This window comes from Geotrypetes seraphini, chromosome 8 (genome assembly GCF_902459505.1).
Source record: "Geotrypetes seraphini chromosome 8, aGeoSer1.1, whole genome shotgun sequence".
In the NCBI taxonomy this organism is placed as follows: Eukaryota; Metazoa; Chordata; class Amphibia; order Gymnophiona; family Dermophiidae; genus Geotrypetes; species Geotrypetes seraphini.
The window spans coordinates 123,133,227-123,151,195 of NC_047091.1; the positions used below are offsets into that span (position 1 = coordinate 123,133,227).

General features: G+C 49.8%; 1 protein-coding gene across 2 annotated transcripts in view; it reads left to right on the forward strand.

The window, feature by feature from the left end:
- The window catches only part of PTBP1 (polypyrimidine tract binding protein 1), a 107,438-nt gene that overhangs the window by 76,902 nt on the left and 12,567 nt on the right, over positions 1 to 17,969 (forward strand). For both annotated transcript variants that reach the window (XM_033956054.1, XM_033956053.1), the window contains 2 exons: positions 10,769 to 10,879; positions 11,127 to 11,298. In XM_033956054.1, the coding sequence (XP_033811945.1) occupies positions 10,769 to 10,879; positions 11,127 to 11,298 (283 nt within the window). The remainder of the gene's footprint in view (positions 1 to 10,768; positions 10,880 to 11,126; positions 11,299 to 17,969) is intronic.

A 17,969-nucleotide genomic window follows, 5' to 3' on the forward strand; every position in this document is an offset into this window, starting at 1 on the left:
CTGTGCGAGGCACCACTGTATAACACTTTAGTTCAGACACTATTAAAATACTGTATTTTTTGCTCCATAAGACACACCTGACCATAAGACGCACCTTAGATTTAGAGGAGGAAAAAAGAAAAAAAACATTCTGATCCTAATTCTTCCTGCCAGGCTCTGCACCCAACCCCACACTCCTTGCCAAGCTCTGCACCCTGTCCCCTCCTCCCTGCCAGGCTCTGTACCTTTTCCCCCTCCCTGTTCTGTACCCTGTCCCCCCCCTCTGGTGGTCTAGTGGCTGGCAGGAGGCAAGGACAGGGCAGGCATAAGATCATAAGAAGCCAGTCGGGTCAGTTGTTCCCATTGAGTTGTTCATGTAATGTAATTTAAATACTGGATTCTTCCAGAGTAAGTTCTCCATTCCTCCCAGCCATCTGGTAAATCATTATCAAATAAACGACTACAGTCCACAACTTGTTCTCATGTGCCTATTTGATCTCTGGACTGAAGACTTACTACTTGACATTGGTACGACGAGTGAGGTGATTAAATTTGCAGACGATATGAAGTTGTTCAGAGTAGTGAAGAGAGGGGGATTGCGAAGATCTGCAACGTGACATCATCAAGCTCGAGAAATGGGCATCGACAGGGCAAATGAAGTTCAATGTGGATAAGTGTAAAGTGATGCATGTCGGTAACAAAAATCTCATGCACGAATACAGGATGTCCAGGGTGGTACTTGGAGAGACCTCCCAGGAAAGAGACTTGGGAGTTCTGATCGACAAGTCGATGAAGCCATCTGAACAATGTGCGGCGGCAGCAAAAAGGGCGAACAGAATGTTAGGAATGATAAGGGGATCACGAACAGATCGGAGAAGGTTATGTCGCTGTACCGGGCCATGGTGCGCCCTCACCTGGGAGTACTGCATCCAACACTGGTTGCCATACATGAAGAAGGACACGGTACTACTCAAAAGGCTCCAGAGAAGAGTGGCTAAGATGGTTAAGGGCCTGGAGGAGTTGCCCTATAGCGAAAGATTAGAGAAATTGGACCTCTTCTCCCTTGAGCAGAGGAGATTGAGAGGGGACATAATCGAAGCATTCAAGGTACTGAAGGGAATAGACTTAGTAGATAAAGACAGATTGTTCACACTCTCCAAGGTAGGGAGAATGAGAGAGCACTCTCTAAACTTGAAAGGGGATAGATTCTGCACAAACGTAAGGAAGTTCTTCACCCAAAGAGTGGTATAAAATTGGAATGCTCTTCCGGAGTCTATTATAGGGGAAAACACCCTCCAGGGATTCAAGACAAAGTTGGACAAGTTCCTGCTAAACTAGAATGTATGCAGATGAGGCTGGACTTGTTTAGAGCACTGGTCTTTGACTCGGGGGCCGCCGCATTAGTGGACTGCTGGGCACGATGGACCACTGGTCTGACCCAACAGCGGCAATTCTTATGTTTTTTTGTCCTCATACTGTATCATTGTCATTTGACTCAAGTTTGCATAGATCCAACCTCTGATACCCAGTGTCTTTGAGGTGGTTGATTGCATTAGACAGAAGTCTAACACGCCCCAGAAATTCAGCACCCTGTTTCTTATGAATTTTTTTGTGATTCCATACACTGATCATTATTGAATCCAACTTTCCAATATATGAGTCATAATGCTGGTTCCACTTTGGGTCAAGTGTATTCTTTACAGTGTCTGTAGAATGGCACTGCCCTGATCCATCAACTACCACTTTGGCGAATGGGTCAGGAAGCTGGAAAATCTTTTCACCAAGTTTTTTGCACATAGTACTTACTATCAGGCGCAGCTTCATGGGCCCGTTCCTCCTGGAGCCCTGGTTAGACATGTCCTGCCTGCTGCGTGGGATGAGGCAACGCGAAGGGAATCGGGAGTGGCGGTGGAGGCGACTGAGGCCCAGATGTGCCGCCCAGCACTGCCATGGGGGGGTGGAGGAGAGCAGGAGGCCAGAACTCACTGTTGCCGGAACCGTTCGCTCTCTTGTCAGGGCCTCACCGCTATGCCGGGACCCTCAGTGGCTTACGGTTCCGATGGCTGCTTCTCATGCCTGGCCCGCTGGGAAGCTGCTGCGCATATGGGAAGCAGGACTCACTGTCTTCCGCCTCTCTAGCAGCAGAGCAACACATAAGGCTGCCTACCTGGTCGGCTGACACAGCTGCCTCCTCTTCTTTCTCTAGCAGCAGAGCAGCACACAAGGCTGCCTGCCTGGTCTCATGCCATTTCCCGTGAGAACGGAAGTGGCGTGGGACCAGGCAGGCAGCCTTGTGTGCCGTTCTGCCATTAGAGAAGGGAAGAGGAGGCAGCCGTGTCAGCTAGGCAGCCAGCCAGCCTTGTGCACCGCACTGCCACTAGAGAAGCAGCCGCATCCAGCGAGGGAGGCCACCAGAATTAAAATAAGGTAACCAGGGGGTGGGAGGGTGCTTTAGGTATTAGCGCCATAAGATGCACTCTTATTTCCACCAATTTTGGGGGAGAAGAAAAGTGTTTTTTATGGAGCGAAAAATACGGTACACTTTATTTGTTTTAGGTCCAAGTGTACTATCTGAACTGCCTTGAGCATTATTTAGAAAGGTGGACAAGAAGTCTGCATTCAGGTAACATAGCAAATGACTGGATTGGCCAAGTTTGTATTTGCTCTAGCTGCAATACCAGGTTAGGTAGATGGCACATGAATTTCCAAACTCAAGTCCCTACTGCCAGCTCCCATGTCTTATACATTTACCTTCAATACCTTTCCCACTACTGCCCTTGTTGGTGCCAAGTGTGCATGTGTTAAAAGTACCACCTCCATTAGACAGTTTTCATAGACATTATGCATCTACATCACTTAATGAAACCATTGTTGAAGTTGTCCAGCTTCCCATGCACATCTGTTTGGATTTTAATCATGGTCACTCCAGTCCTGCTATATGTGCCGTTTGCTTTATCCATTCAGCTTCTGCACATAAAGAAACTGAAGCTAGCTTATAAATACCTTCCATCACCCATTTGAGAACAATATTACAAATATCTAACATTTTTCCAATTTTTCATACTCAACTATCTTGGAACTTTGTTTCCTGATTCTGTGAGCTTTTATTGAAAGGTTTACTTATGCATTAATACCTTTTTTAGTCCCTTCCAGATTCATACACTAGGTGTTCAATCCCAACCTGCAGTCTGGGAGTTGCAGAAATCCACAACTTTTCTGAGCAAATGCTCCAACCCAGAGAGCTAGTAAACATGTCCAGTTAAAATTTATGCAAATGTCTTTTGCAGTTGCTCTGCTTCTATTTTTTCACTTGGCTTCTCGGTGGCTTAGGTGCCTTGAGACCCCTTCCCGGTGATCCCTGTCAGAGGAAAGGACACAGTCCCACAGTGCCAGACTGCTGCTTCACAGAGAAGCTCTAGGGATCTGTGGATTTTATAGACTTGGGGTTCCTTCCCCTGGGAGTCTGCTTGCCGGTGCCCTTATCACAGGTTTCAAATGCAGGCTGTATGTCTGGAGCGAAACCCACTTGGGTTTCAAGGCACAAGCTGCCATTCCCACCCCCGACCGCGTGGACAAGGATCCATGGGGGATGGATCTAAGTAGTTGGTCTCTGGTCAGCGGGCAGTCCAAAGATCTCAAGTCTGAGGCAGAAGATCCTTTTCCTACACTCTAATGCTGTTTACAGCTTCTGACAGTCTGGCACTGCATTCTGTGAGTAAACCTCCATTATCTCCTATGGGAACTTCGAGGATGGCTTGTAAAACTATTTTAAAGTAATTTTTCAGAGTTTTTGAGGGTAGGTTTGAGGGTAGGGTTCAGGTCCCCCACATCCCCAGACTCCAAATCACTTTTTATTTTTGGGAGGTCATCCTGGAATCCGGCACAAAAAGCCTGCATTTTGAGTCTAGGACTCTTGGTGCAGAGCATGTACCTCTCCAGACCAGTAGAGGTTAATCTTTGAATGGGTATATATCCAATCATGACCAGCAGGTGGAGATTGAAAACAAAACTGTGGAATAGTACATAAGATAGCCCTTTCTCTATTCTCTTCAGTCTACTTCAGTCTCCAGCAAGTGTGAGTGATCTGTACCTATCTCCCTTGGTAGGGCTGTTGGAATTTGTTTAGGGGTTTCTAGTCCCTGTTTTTGGCCGAATTGAGTTTGGGTGGGCCCTGTTTGGGGGTCCGTCTGACCTCAGAGGTGTCAAAACCTGGTGGGTCTCGAGAGGGATCCCTCCCACCACTTTCTCCACCTCCCCACATTTTTTAGAGGAGCCTCAGCAGTAAGCCTTGTCCCCTAAATCAAGCAAGGCATTTTGCTTCAAGAGCCTGTGGAGTCTGTTCTGTAAAAAAATATAAAAAATCCTGAGGTAGTGCCTGTCTGCAGGGTTGCTTCCCTGTCAGTTTACTGTATTTTTGCACTAACTGGCACTTTTCTAGCTAGGTCGCGTATGGAGCAATTGTGCCCTTCTCCAGGGGAGTGGGACACAATTTGGTCAAGCCACGAGGCACTTGCGGCCAGCCTGAACTTGGTGGTTTGGGCCGGTGAGGTGGTGGAGCTCCGGCAGCTGCAGGCATCCAGAGTTCCCTGGCCTTTGTGCCTCGCGAGCCGGCTGAAGGCAGTGAGGCAGCTCGGTCTTCTCTCACTGCCTCCAGAGGGATTCCCCAAACCGCCGACAGTAGGGGAAAAAGGATTCCCTCTCAGCTGATTTTTCAACAGCTGATGCCGGCTTGCCTGCTTCAGCGTCTGGGACAGTTTAGGTTTCCCAGCTGCTACAGGCCCTGGAGGGGTTATTTTTGACGGGATCTTCGCTATTTTGACACAGTTCCCTCCATTTTGTCTGCAACGTCAGGTGACCTTCCCCCTGTATTGCAAACACAGGGGCAGGTTTCAGCAGGAACCCCTGCTGGGGCAGGGAGTCCCTGGGGTTTTCTTCCCCTGATTTAATTTCTTTCTTTGTGCAGACAGTTGGTGGTCCCACGTGTGCCCGTGGGGTTTCAGGGGTGGTTTTCCCTCTGCACCCCCTGTGGTTTTGCCTCCCTCTTTTTCGTTTGGCGTCCCTTCTTCTTCCTGGATTGCGGATTTGTGGTCGGAGGAGTGTTTTGGCATGGATGGGGACCTGGCCACATTGACAGGCTTCCAGGATCTTTTAGAGGGGACGGCAGCGGGGCATCGGGTTTCCCGTCTTCTGGTGCAGAGGCGTCCGTACTGCGCCTTTTATTCAGAGGGATATGCTGTTAGACCTGATTTAGCAGGTCTTCTCGGTGCTGCATTTTTATTTTTTTTTAAGATGCGCCACCGGAGACCACGCATATGGGGGACCCTCTGCTTCGGGGGGGGGGGGTCCGTCTTGTCTCCCGCTCTTTTCCTGTGCTTCAGGATTTTTTGGAATTTCATGCTGGCGCAGTGGATTACGCCGGGGGCGCTGTTTCGATGAGCGCGTGCCCTGGCTCGTGGGTATCTCATCCCGGAGGGGGATAAGGCTGCCTTACTTTCGCCAATGGTGGACACAGTGGTCTCGGCGATTGCTAAGTGGCTTCCCGTGCCTGTTGAGGGCGATTAGGCCCTTAGGGTCTGTGCAGAAGTGTAAGTTAGAGAGGCTTCTTAAGCAGAATTTTGATGTCTCTGCCTTGGAGGTCCAGGCGGTTATTTTTGTGGGGACTGGTGGCTCACGCTGTGTTTCGGTGGGCTGAGCATGTCCTGGATCGTGAGTCTGATGACTGTTCTTTTGTGGATCAGGAGGTGGTGCAGTTTGAGATGGCTGCCTAGTTCCTCTCGGATGCTCTTATATGACTTGGTGTGGACTTCATCTAAGTCTGGGGCTTTTGGTGTGGCTGCGCACCGTTGCCGCGTCCAAAACTAAACTTCCAAAATTTCCCTTTTGGGAGTCATTTTTTGTTTGGAGAGGACTTTGATAAGTTGGTTCAGACTCTGACGGACTCTATGGTGCCCCATCTGCCTGAGGACCGTGCCCACCCGGCATCTCAGGTGCCACTGCCTGGGGGCGTCTACGGAAATTTTGCAAGTTTCGCCCTGGGTGTGGGGCTTCTTCTTTCCCGACTTCTGTTTTTTTCCCCGGGGTCAGTTGGCTCAGCGCATGCAGTCTTTTCGGGGGGGGAGGGGGGTGCTGGGAATCCCCCCACCGGTTCCCCCACTGACCATCCTGCACAATGGCTCTTTGCCGGCGCCCCTTTGGTTCCAGTGGGTGCCCGGCTACATGACTTGTTTCCCAAGTAGGCTGAGATCACGTTCGATAAGTGGGTCCTGGAGGTGGTGTGGGACGGTTATGCTCTGGAGTTTGCCCGCTCTCTGCCAGATCATATCTAGCCTCTCCTTGTCAGGCGGCATGGAAGACGCTAGCCTTTCGCCAGACCCTTCAGCGCTTGCTAGATCTCGAAGTGGTTCCAGTATCCCCTCAGGAGTGCGGCACCGGCAGGTACGCCATTTCCTTTGTAGTGCCCAAAAAGGAGGGGACCTTTTGGCCCATCCTCTATTTAAACAGGGGTCAACAGGTCTCTTAGAATTCCCTCTTTTTGCATGGACACCCTGTGGTCTGTCATTCTGGCAGTTCAGCCAGGGGAGTTCCTCACTTCTCTCGCTCTGTCGGAGGCCTACTTGCATGTTCCCTTTCAGGCCTCTCAGCAGCGCTTCCTTCGCTTTGCAATCTTGGGTCAGCACTATCAGTTCTGTGCACTTCCCTTTGGCCTGGCTACAGCTTCCCGGATGCTCACCAGGGTTATGGTGGTCGTCACGGCGGCCTTGTGGTCAGAGGGCATTCTGGTGCATCCCTACCCGGATGACTGGTGGATTCAGGTTAAGTCGTTACAGAGAGCCCATGGGTTACGGCTCGGGTGATGGAGTTTCTCCGGCCGCTGGGCTGGGTGGTCAACCTTTCCAAGAGTCGGTTGGTCCCAGTTCAGCGTCTGGAATACCTTGGGGTGCCGTTCGACCCCCCCTTTAGGGAAGGTCTTCATTCTAGAGGCCCGGGTCAGTAAATTGCAATCTCAGCTTCGCCTCCTTATAGCGTCCCGGTGTCCTCGGGCGTAGGATTTCTTCAACGTCTTAGGGGTCGATGGCGGCGTCCCTGGATGTAGTGGTTGAGCGCAGGCCCACTTGTGTTCTCTTTCGTATGTTCTGCTCCGGCGGTGGTCGCCCCAGAGGCACAATTTGGATGTCCCTGTCCCTCTGCGAGGCTTGGCGTGCTGCAGTCTTCATTGGTGGCTCCAGACCTCTCTTCTGGTTCAGGGGATGAGTCTGGATCTACCGCAGTGGACTGTACTTCTCAAGGATGCCAATCTCCTCGGTTGGGGAGCTCAGTGTCTAGGTCACTCAGCTCGAGGCACCTGGTCCACAAAGGAGGCATCCTGGTCGATCTATGTGTTGGAGACCAGAGCCGTCCGTCTGGCGCAGTTAGCCTTCCGCTCCCTTTTCTTGGGCAAGTCGGTCAGAGTTCTGTCGGACAATGCCACGGCGGTGGCTTCTGTCAATCGTCAGGCAAGCACCAAGAGCGCTCAGGTGGCACAAGAGGTGGCTCGACTCATGCTCTGGGCGGAGTCGCCTCTTCAGGACCTCTCGGCCTCTCACATAGCCGGGGTGGAGAATGTTCAGGTGGACTTCCTCAGTCATCACATCTTAAATCCCGGAGAGTGGTGTCTCAGTCCCGTGGCTTTTCAGTGGATAGTGCAGGCTTAGGGTCAGCCCGTGATGGCCACGAGTGGCAACGCCAAAGTGCCCCGCTTCTTCAGTCATCGCAGGGACAGTCTGGCCGAGGGTCTGGATGCTCTGGTTCAACCATGGCCAACAGAGGGGCTGTTGTACGTGTTCCCTCCGTGGCCATTAGTGGGCAGAGTTTTCCGCATTGTTTGCTATCCAGGTCTGATGGTTCTGGTGGCTCCAGATTGGCCTCGTCCGTGCTACATGGATCTGGTGAGGCATCTGGTGGCGACTCCTCTTCCTCTGCCTCTCTTGGATGACCTTCTGCCGCAGGGTCCCATTCTCATGTTTGATCCGACTCCCTTCTGTCTTACGGCTTGGCTCTTGAAAGGTGTCGCCTAGGTAAGAAGGGGTATTCAGATAAGGTGATCTCTACTCTTGGGGTCCCAGCGGTTTTCTACCTCTCTGGCTTATGTGTGGGCTTGGCGTCTCTTTGAGGGATGGTGCGGGAAGTGGTCTCTTCGCGCTTCCCTGCCTACCATCCTTGAGTTCTTGCAAGATGGCCTGGATAGGGGACTGTATTGATCTTCTCTCCGGGTTCAGCTTGCGGCCTTGGCAGCCTTTTGTGGGTTAGTGGAAGGTCCGCATTTGACTGCCATTCCTGACAGTGATTTGCTTTTTGCGAGCAACCAAGTTGATCAGGCCTCTTGTGCAGCCCTCTGTTCCATCTTGGGATATCAGTCTGGTTCTGTCTGTTCTGGTGTGCCTGTCTTTCAAACCTTTGGGCGGCTGCTCTTTGAAGGACCTTACTCTGAAGGTAGTCTTTTTGGTGACCATTACTTCAGGTGTGTTTCTGAGCTGCAGGCTTTCTCTTGTAGGGCTCCCTTCTTGAAGTTTTCAAAGGAGCGGGTTGTCTTGAGGCCTGTTCTTCCTTTCTGCCAAAAGTAGTTTCTCCTTTTCATGTCAATCAATCTGTAGTCTTTCCAGTGTTGGGTAGTCAGGAGGGCTCTTCTGAGTATAGACAGCTGCGCAAGTTGGATGTTGGTAGGGTCCTTCGCTCTTATGGGCAGCGGACCCAGGAAATCAGCTCATCTTTGTCCTAACGGGTCCTCCTAGGGGGGCTGGCGCCTCTAAGGCTACTATTGCATGCTGGATCAAGGGAGACTATTGCTTCCGCTTATCTTCTGAGGCGAAAGCCTGTTCCGGAATTTCTCAAGGCTCATTCCTCTCGGTCAGGTGGTCTATTGGGCTGAGTCTTTACTCGTGCCTCCAGTGGACATTTTAAGGCTGTGGTTTGGTCTTCCTTGCATTCTTTTGTCAGATACTACCGGGTAGATGTTCAGGCGCATAAGGACGTGGTGTTTGGTGAGCGTGTTCTGGTGTCGGCCCTTCGGGGGTCCCGCCCATGATAGGGACTGCTTTGGTACGTCCCACTCATAAAGATTAACCTCTACCGGTATGGAGAGTGCTAAAGAAGGATAAATTAAGTTCTTACCTGCTAATTTACTTAATTTTAGCTTCTCCAGACCAGGTCCCCACCCTGTCTGTTGTGGTGTTGGGGCTGTTGCGCGGGCAGTTTTGTTTTTTGCTGCGGGTTCTAGTATTTTTCTAGGGCTGGGGAGAATTAAAGAACAACGGCTGTGGCTTAGCTGGTGAGCTGTGGGGTCATTTGCCTTCTGGTATCTCTCATCTGCATTTTCCAACAGCATTTGGGTATGTTTGTTGTTAGAGTATTTATTTCTGTTTCCAGTTCTTAGTTCTGCTTGGCTATTCGGCAGACTGAGAAGAATAGAGAAAGGGATATCTTATGTACTATTCCACAGTTTTGTTTTCAGTCTCCACCTGCTGGTCATGATTGGATATATACCCACTCGTAAAGATTAATCTCTACTGTTCTGGAGAAGCTAAAAGAAAGTAAATTAGCAGGCAAGAACCTAATTTCTCTTTATCTCCTATGGGAACTTCGGGGGTGGCTTGTAAAACTATTTTAAAGTCAATTTTCAGAGTTTTTGAGGGTATGGTTCAGGTCCCCTACATCCCCAGACTCCAAATCACTATTTTTATTTTCGGGAGGCCGTCCTGGAATCTGGCACAAAATGCCTGCATTCTGAGTCTAGGACTCTTGGTGCGGAGCATGTACCTAAACAGAGCCCTGACATGGTTAGGAGTGGGCCTTGTCACCTGATTTTATTCAGCTCCTCTGAAAGGTGTATTCCTCAGTCACCGTTCGTTTGCAGCCAGTGGGCATGTCGGGGCTTTTTTGGTCTGCTGTGTCTGTGGCCCAAATCTAAGGAAATACCTATAATGTAAATGCGCATGAGTCGAAACTTTCATTTGAAAGGAAACTGCAATGAGGGCATAGGATGAAGTTAAGAGGTGATAGGCTCCGGAGTAATCTAAGGAAATACTTTGTTACAGAAAGGGTGGTAAGATGCATGGAACAGTCTCCTGGTAGAGGTGGTGGAGACACTGTCTGATATCAAGAAAGTCTGGGATAGTCATGTGGGATCTCTTAGAGCAGTAGTTCTCAACCTTGTCCTGGGGACCCCCCAGCCAGTCGGGTTTTCAAGATATCACTAATGAATATGCATGAGAGATTTGCATACCTGTCGCTTCCATTATATGCAGATCTCTCATGCATATTCATTAGGGATATCTTGAAAACCTGACTGGCTGGGAGGTCCCCAGGACAGGGTTGAGAACCACTGTCTTGGAGAGAGGAAGAGATGAGGGTTACTGCAGATGGGCAGACTGGATGGGCCATTTGGCGTTTATCTGCCATCATGTTTCTATGTTTGTTTTATCTGCTGTCTGTTACTAGATCTCCTGTATGTTTACTCCTAACTCCCAATGTTTGGATTGTAAACCTTGTTTGCAGCATTGGCTTTATGAAAGCTTGCTGTTCTCGCAAAAGATTTGAAAAGATTATGAAGGGTCTTGGAGAAGGAGGCTAAGACCACAGATTTCAGAAAAGCTTAGCTTCTTGTTAATCTCGAGGTCTATACAGATTCTAGCCTTATGAAAGGTGGTTTAGCAAACACAAAGTGGTTACCCTCCAGGTTTGTACACAAGATTGATGTTGATACTGTTCATAGCAGTCTCATAGGGAATGCTTAATTATTTTTGGCCTTTTGCAGATTTTCTCCAAGTTTGGCACTGTGCTGAAAATAATCACATTTACAAAAAATAACCAGTTCCAAGCACTGCTACAATATGCTGATCCTATGAGTGCTCAGCATGCTAAGCTGGTGAGTGTCAACTTTACTGTTACAAAACCTGTAGGGCATCTTTAACAAATTGAAGTAGAATCTAATGCTGGAATGTGGAAAATATGCATCCCAACTCCATTCCATTATCACATAGCTGGGACAAGTGATTTCTTATCTAAGAACTGGCATACCACTTTGCCCTTGCATTTGTAGCTTCTTAGCACATTAAGATACGTTCCCCTCTGGCAAGAAATATTCTGTACTAAAACTGATGCTTTATTTGCAGTCCTTGGATGGGCAAAACATTTACAATGCATGCTGCACATTGCGCATTGATGTCTCCAAACTCACTAGTTTGAATGTGAAATATAATAACGACAAGAGCCGAGACTATACAAGACCAGACTTGCCCTCTGGGGATGGCCAACCCACTTTGGACCAGACTATGGCTGCCTTTGGTAAGGAAGCATATGAATTTGCTCATCCTCATGTTGCATTAGTCTTGCATGTTCTTAATTTACTTGCTAATATGGAAAGATTTGTTTGGACCTGCCACTGATAGTCTTCTAGTTTGACTGCCTCCAGGTGTACAAGAGATTTGCTGGAGACCTCAAAGCATTGTGTAATTATTAGCACAAGCTGTTTATATAGCACTCAGAATAAATCTTCTGTGTCTGTCTCAAAGACCTTCAGTCCAGGCAGTATATTGATTTGCCCAAAGGCAGGAGTCCTTGTTATAAGTGCTAGGCCAGTTGCACTCCTTTTATGTATTCCTAGGAGAATTTTGTGTACTCGGTGACACAGTATAATCAGGCTGTAATGAAACTACATTACAGAAAAATGTTCAGATGTAAATCTTTAGTGATGCATTCCCTATGGAGTGCTAAGTAGTAGTGCATGATTAGGGCTTCTGATTTTCAGGATCTTAGGCAGTCTAGAACTTAGTGCCGACCTCTTGTAGTTTTTTGCTACAAAAGTCACCAACTATAGATCAGTGTTGCCTCAAATTCAGATCACTTATCAAACCAAAATACACAAAAATGAAAACATTAAATCCCTAAAGTAGACTGTGTCCCTGCTCCCACTCCACCATGTTGTCTGATGTTAGCCTAGACTACAAGCAACAGACAATCATGTTGTACAATCTGTTGCTCCAGGGCTATCTAGACATTGTATGGCTCTCTCTACTTCAGCATACTAAAAGATCTAAGATGATGCTAAGAGACTTAATAGAGGATAGGTTGAGGAAGTAGGATGTGAAAATCTTATCAGCCCACGCAGACACTAAATTTTCATCATTACTATTAATGTTAATTCTGTATTAAATTATTGCATGTGATGCATATCTTTTTCTTTTTTAAATCTTTATTGATTTTCTAAAGTTAACAAAAATGCAATACAGTATCTATACAAATAATGTTAATCATATATGCAGTGTTCTCCCCAGAAATTTTTTCCAGCCAGGTAGCATGAAAAAGTAGCTGGGTGGGGCGGGATGGGGAAATTTGGTAGTAGGGAAAATTAACCCCCTCTTTTACTAAGGTGCACTAGCATTTTTAGCGCGCGCAAACCCCTGCGCTACGTGGGAAAACTAGCGCCAACTCAATGCTGGCATTAGCATCTAGCGCGCATGGCAATTCCTCCGCTCACTAAGCGTACACTAAAACCACTATCGTAACTTAGTAAAAGGAGCCCTAAATGTATACTATTATTATTATTTTCCAATGCTCAATATGACTTCCTTTTTTAAGGTTTGACACTTGTGCCAGAATATTTTTACTAAATTTAAGAAGTATTTGCCCTCTTTCAAATGGTATAGAGGTTTAAAAAAGGGAAAGGCATTAATGAAGTCATTAGGTTCAATCTAGCCATTTATTTCTTCATGAATTTAAACTACTAAAAAAAAAGATAAATATAGCTCATCCAGTCATACAAGAAATGGCTCTACAGCAGGGGTGCCCACACTTTTTGGGCTTGCAAGCTATTTTTAATGACCATGTCAAAATGATCTACCAACAATAAAATTTTTAAAAAAACACAAAGCACACTGTACGCAGAGAAAATGTTAATTATCATTTATATTCCGCGGGTTTTCAAAGAGGTCAAGGCAGACGATTCTATGCAATGTCACCTCAGGAACAACTAGACAAATATACCCCCTCCCTTTTTACTAAATCGCTATACTGGTTTTTAGAGCAGGGAGATGCACTGAATGCCCTGCGCTGCTCTCGATGCTCATAGGCTCCCTGCGCTAAAAACCGCTATTACGGTTTAGTAAAAGGGGGGCCATAGTGCAAAATATAGACAGCAGATATAAATTCTTAAAACAGACACATTTTGATCACTAAACTGAAAATAAAATCATTTTTCCTACCTTTTTGTTTGGTGATTTCATGAGTCTCTGTTTGCACTTCCTTCTTCTGGCTATAAATCCAATATTTTTTTCTTTCTGCCCATCCCCTTTTCTTTCTGTCTCTCTTTCTTTCTCTCTCCCCCTGCCCCCTCAAGCCATCGCGCTAATTTCTCTACTTCCCCGATTCTTTCCCTACCCCTAAGCCACCAAGCCGATTTCTCCCTGCTTCCACCAACAGACCAGGAATGTACAAGCGCCAGACTCACAAGACTTCACCTCTGATGTCAATTCTTACGTCTGAGAGGAAGTTCCAGGCCAGCCAGGCAGCGATTGGCTGGCCCAGAACTTCCTCTCTGACGTCAGAATTGACGTCGAAGGTGAAGTCTTGTGAGTCCGGCACTTGTATGCGCCTGGCCTGGCTCAGGGAGGCAGGAAGAAAAAGATTGCCAAGGCAACGCGATCGACCCACATTGCCTTTGCGATCTACTGGTCGATCGCGCTCAACCATTTGGGCACCCCTGCTGTTATGGTATCCTGTCCTGACCTGAGGAAAGGGGTTTAGTCCCCAAAAAACTGCCTTATTTCCATTTCCTATTTATAAACTTTAATCAATAGATACAAAACTACTTGATTCTACGTAAAGCAACAAAAAAATTTTTTTTCTACCTTTGTCGTTTCTGCTTTAATCATCTTGTCTTCACTCTTCTTTCTAGCCAGCATCTGTCCGCTCTGTCTTCCATGCAGCATCAGCCCCTTCCATCCACTGTCCGCCCTCTCCCCATTCCATATGGCATCTTCCCTCTTTTTATGCTCCTTCAATAAACTGTCTATCCTATGCCCCTTCTCTTCTCCTTTGTACATGATTGATTTCAGCTCTGCCACCTCTCCATTTTTCTCTCTCTGTCAACACCCCGTCCCCTATGCTCTGTCAACTCTCTCTTCTCCTTTCTTTCCTTCACACCCCACAGTCTGGTATCTTTCCTTCCCTGATTCTCTGGCATCTCACTTCTTTCCTTTTCTTTCATCTCTCCCTCCCCCTCCATGCTCTGACATCTTCTCCTTCCTTTCCCCCTTCCTTTTCCCTTGGTCTGGCATACTTTCCTCCTTCCCTCCAATTCCTGGCATCTCGTTTCATTCCATCCCTCATCTTCTTTCTCCCTCCAGTTGGGTGCAGCAAGTCTCTCCCCCTCTGCTCCCTTTCCTCCTTCTGTTACCCAAGGCCTGGCATCATGAACTTCTTCAGGCAGCAGCATTCACAGTTCGCTGCTGTTGCCAGCTTTGGGCCGCCTTCTCTGTCGGGTCCTGCCTTCATAGAAACAGAAGTAGGCAAGACCCGGCAGAGAGGAAGGCCTGAAGCTGACAACAGCAGTGAATTGTAAATGCTGTTGCTAGCTGAAGAAGTTCATGACGCCAGGCCGAGCACCCAGGGCACTGTTACTCTACCCCCCCCCCACGACCCTCCTATCTCTCCCTCCCTCCCATCATGAGACTTTAAACAGCACTGCTCTACTCTAAGCAGGCTGCTTCAGGGCTTTCTCCTGCTGTGATTCCCTCTGGCATGTCATTGATGAGGGAAGGAGGGAGAGATAGGAGGGTCGGATTGGGTTTGGGGGGGGGCGCCCGGGATGATGATGAGGCTGCTGCCAGCAAATCCAGCAAGGATGAGGCCCCAAAGCACAGCACTGGCGGCCCCCCCCCCCCCGACAATTTCAAGCCCTAGGCCTGTGCCTACTGGGCCTATCCTTTAATCCGGCCCTGCTTTCCCCCCCCATATGCCCTGACATCTCTCCCTTCCACTCCATGTTATGGTATCTCCTTTCCCTCCCTCCCATGGACTTTGCATCTCTTTCCTCCTTTTCCTGATCTTCTTCTCCCTCCTTCCCTCTCTCTCCCCAATTGGGTGCAGCAGCATTTCTATTCCCCTCCCCCCATTGGGTACAGCAGTATCATCAGCATTTCTCTTTCCTCTCCCCCCAATTTGGTACAGCAGAAGCAGCATTTCTCTTCACCCTCCCTCCTAATTGGGTGCAGCAGCATGACTCTTCCCCCTCCCCCTATTGGGTACATCATCAGCATTTCTCTTAACCCCCCCCCAATTGAGTACAGCAGAAGTACCAGCATTTCTCTCCCTCTCCCCCTCTAATTGGGTACAGCAGCATTTCTCCTCCCATTCACACACACACACACACACACACCCACCCTCCGTCTCACACACCCGGCAGATTCGCTACAGACAAAGGCAAGTTGCAAGTTTCCCTTCGTCGCTGACCTATCTTCCAAAGGTTAGCGACAGAGGGAAGCTTACAACTTGCTGCTCTTGCTTCGGGCCTTTCTCGTTGCCGGGTCCTACCTTCGCGGAAACAGAAAGTAGGCAGGACCTGGCAGCGAGAAAGGCCCGAAGTAAGCAAGAGCAGCAAGTTGTAAGCTTCCCTCCATGGCTGGCCTATCTTCCCGCATGCTCCGAGGCTCTAATGGTCCGTGCCGGCTTCTCTTCCCTACCCCCCTCCCCCGACGTAACTTCCGGTTTCGGAGGGAAGCCGGGTTCGAGTCGCTTGCTGGGTTTTGTTTTGTTTAAAGTCCGGTGGGAGTCTTTCGGCGTCTCTTCAGGCTGCGCGTTAAGCAGTGGTAGCAGCAGGATTCGGTAGATAACAGCTGGGCGGTAATGTAAATTTGCTGGGTGCAGCGCCCGGCTGAAAAGCGCTGGGGAGAACACTGTATATGCATTTATCCCAGGACAAGCAGGCATGATATTCTCACATGTGGGTGACGTCATCTACAGAGCCCCAGCGCGGACAGCTTTTCAAGCAAACTTGATTGAAGTTTCAAGTTTTCTACATTGCACCACGCATGTGCATGCCTTCTTGGCCACTAGAGGGCGCATCCCCACCTCGTGGTCCTCAGTTCATTCTCTTCCGCGGAGCCAGAAGCCCTGTGGAAATTGTGCTCTTAGTTTTGCCTTCTGTCACCGCGGCTGTGTCTCTTTTTTGACTCGGTCGCTGTGTTTCTCTCTTTTGTTCCTTTTATTTCTTTCAGTTTTCGTTGAAAAAAAACCAAACACTTTTTCGTTCGGCTCCGGGGGCTCCCGGTAGCCGCGGCCGCGGGACCTCGCTTGTTCCCGGCTGGTTTTTGAGCCCATGTCCCGTCCTGTGACGGGCTTCAAAAAGTGCACCCGGTGCGATCGGCTCCTTTCTATTACCGATCCTCACCGGTGGTGCTTGCGTTGTCTGGGCCCTGAGCACCCCACCGACACTTGTTCCCGGTGCTCCACTTTTCAGAGGAGAGCTCTCCGTCACCGTCAGGCTCGTATGGCGGAGCTCTTTGCAGTGGACCCCGTGGCGGGGAAGGCCTCGACGTCGGCCTTGGCTTCGGCCCCGGCCTCGACTCCTTCGTCCTCGCCCCGGGAGCCCTCGACGTCGAAGCCGGTGTCTTCGACTCCGAAGTCGGCGAAGGGTAAGTCCTCACTTCCTTCTTCATTTTCAGCCTCGAAGAAGCCATCCTCGAGTTCCTCGGCAGGGGCGGGTGGGTCGTCCTCGGCCCCGCCCCGAGAGCCGAAGTCGGGTGCCCTGCGGGAATACTCGGTACCGAGGTCGCCCTCGAGGGAGCACCTGACGGCCCCGGATCTGCCGGCTATGATGGGGGTACCCGTCTTCCAGGACTTGCTCCGGGCTCTCATCGCCTCGGAGCTGTCCGGGGCCCTCACGCACCTTCAGCAGGCTTTGGCCTCGGCTGCCCCGGCGTCGGTGACCTCGGTCTCGGTGCCCTCGACTTCGGGCCCGGGGGGAATTTCGGCCTCGGCCCCGACCTTGCCCTCGATCTCGGCGGACCAGCCTGAGCAGAGTGTGCGGCCTCGGGACAAGGTGCGGCGAGTTCGGAGGATCTCTTCGTCCTCCCGGGGTTCCTCGCCCTCGGGTAGGCCTCGGGCGAAGTGTCAATCGAGGAAGCCCAAACGCCAACGGGCTTCTCCTCGACGCCGCGGTCGCTCCTCGCCGACCGGGGCGGAGACCCTGCGGTCTCCGAACTACGCCTCGATAATCCGAGGCTGTTCCGTTCGTCTGAGGTTGGGTGCTCGAGGGACTCTTCGCCAAGATGAAAGGGGCGTGCCTCGGTGCCCCATACCCTGGGGACTTCCCGAAGGGGTTCCTCGGGGCATGGGCGGTCCCCGACCCCGCCTAGATCGCTCGGTGCGGCTTCTTGGGGTTCGGGGTCTGGCACGGGAAGGGAACCTCGTTACTCACGCGAGGCTTCTCCTTCCTTCTTGGCGAGGCGCTCGTCTCGATCTCCATCTCCGCCTTCAAAGCCCTCCTCTTTCTCTAGATTCGTTCTAGATATGGGAAGGGCTTTGGACCTTGATCTGAGAGCTGGATCAACGTACACCAAGGAGTTTTTGGAGGAGCAGGATTTACCCTCCCCCCAGAGAGACGTGTCGGCTCCCTCTTAATAAGGTTCTTAACCAGACCTTTTTGAGGAACCTGGACTCCCCTCTTACAGTCACAGCGGTGCCTTCTAAGATGGAGTCCAAGTATCGCACGGTTCCGTGCAAGGGCTTTGATAAGGCACAGCTGTCCCACCAGTCCCTACTGGTGGAGTCAGCTTTGAAGAAGTCGCAGCCTTCTAGGGTCTCTGCGGCGGTTCCCCCCGGACGGGAGGGACGGACCTTGGACAAGTTTGGTCGTCGCCTCTATTCCAACTCTTTGATGGCGACCAGGGTCCTAAATTACGCATTCACCTTCTCGTCTTATTTGAGACAGACGGTGAAGTCGTTGCCGAGGTATCATG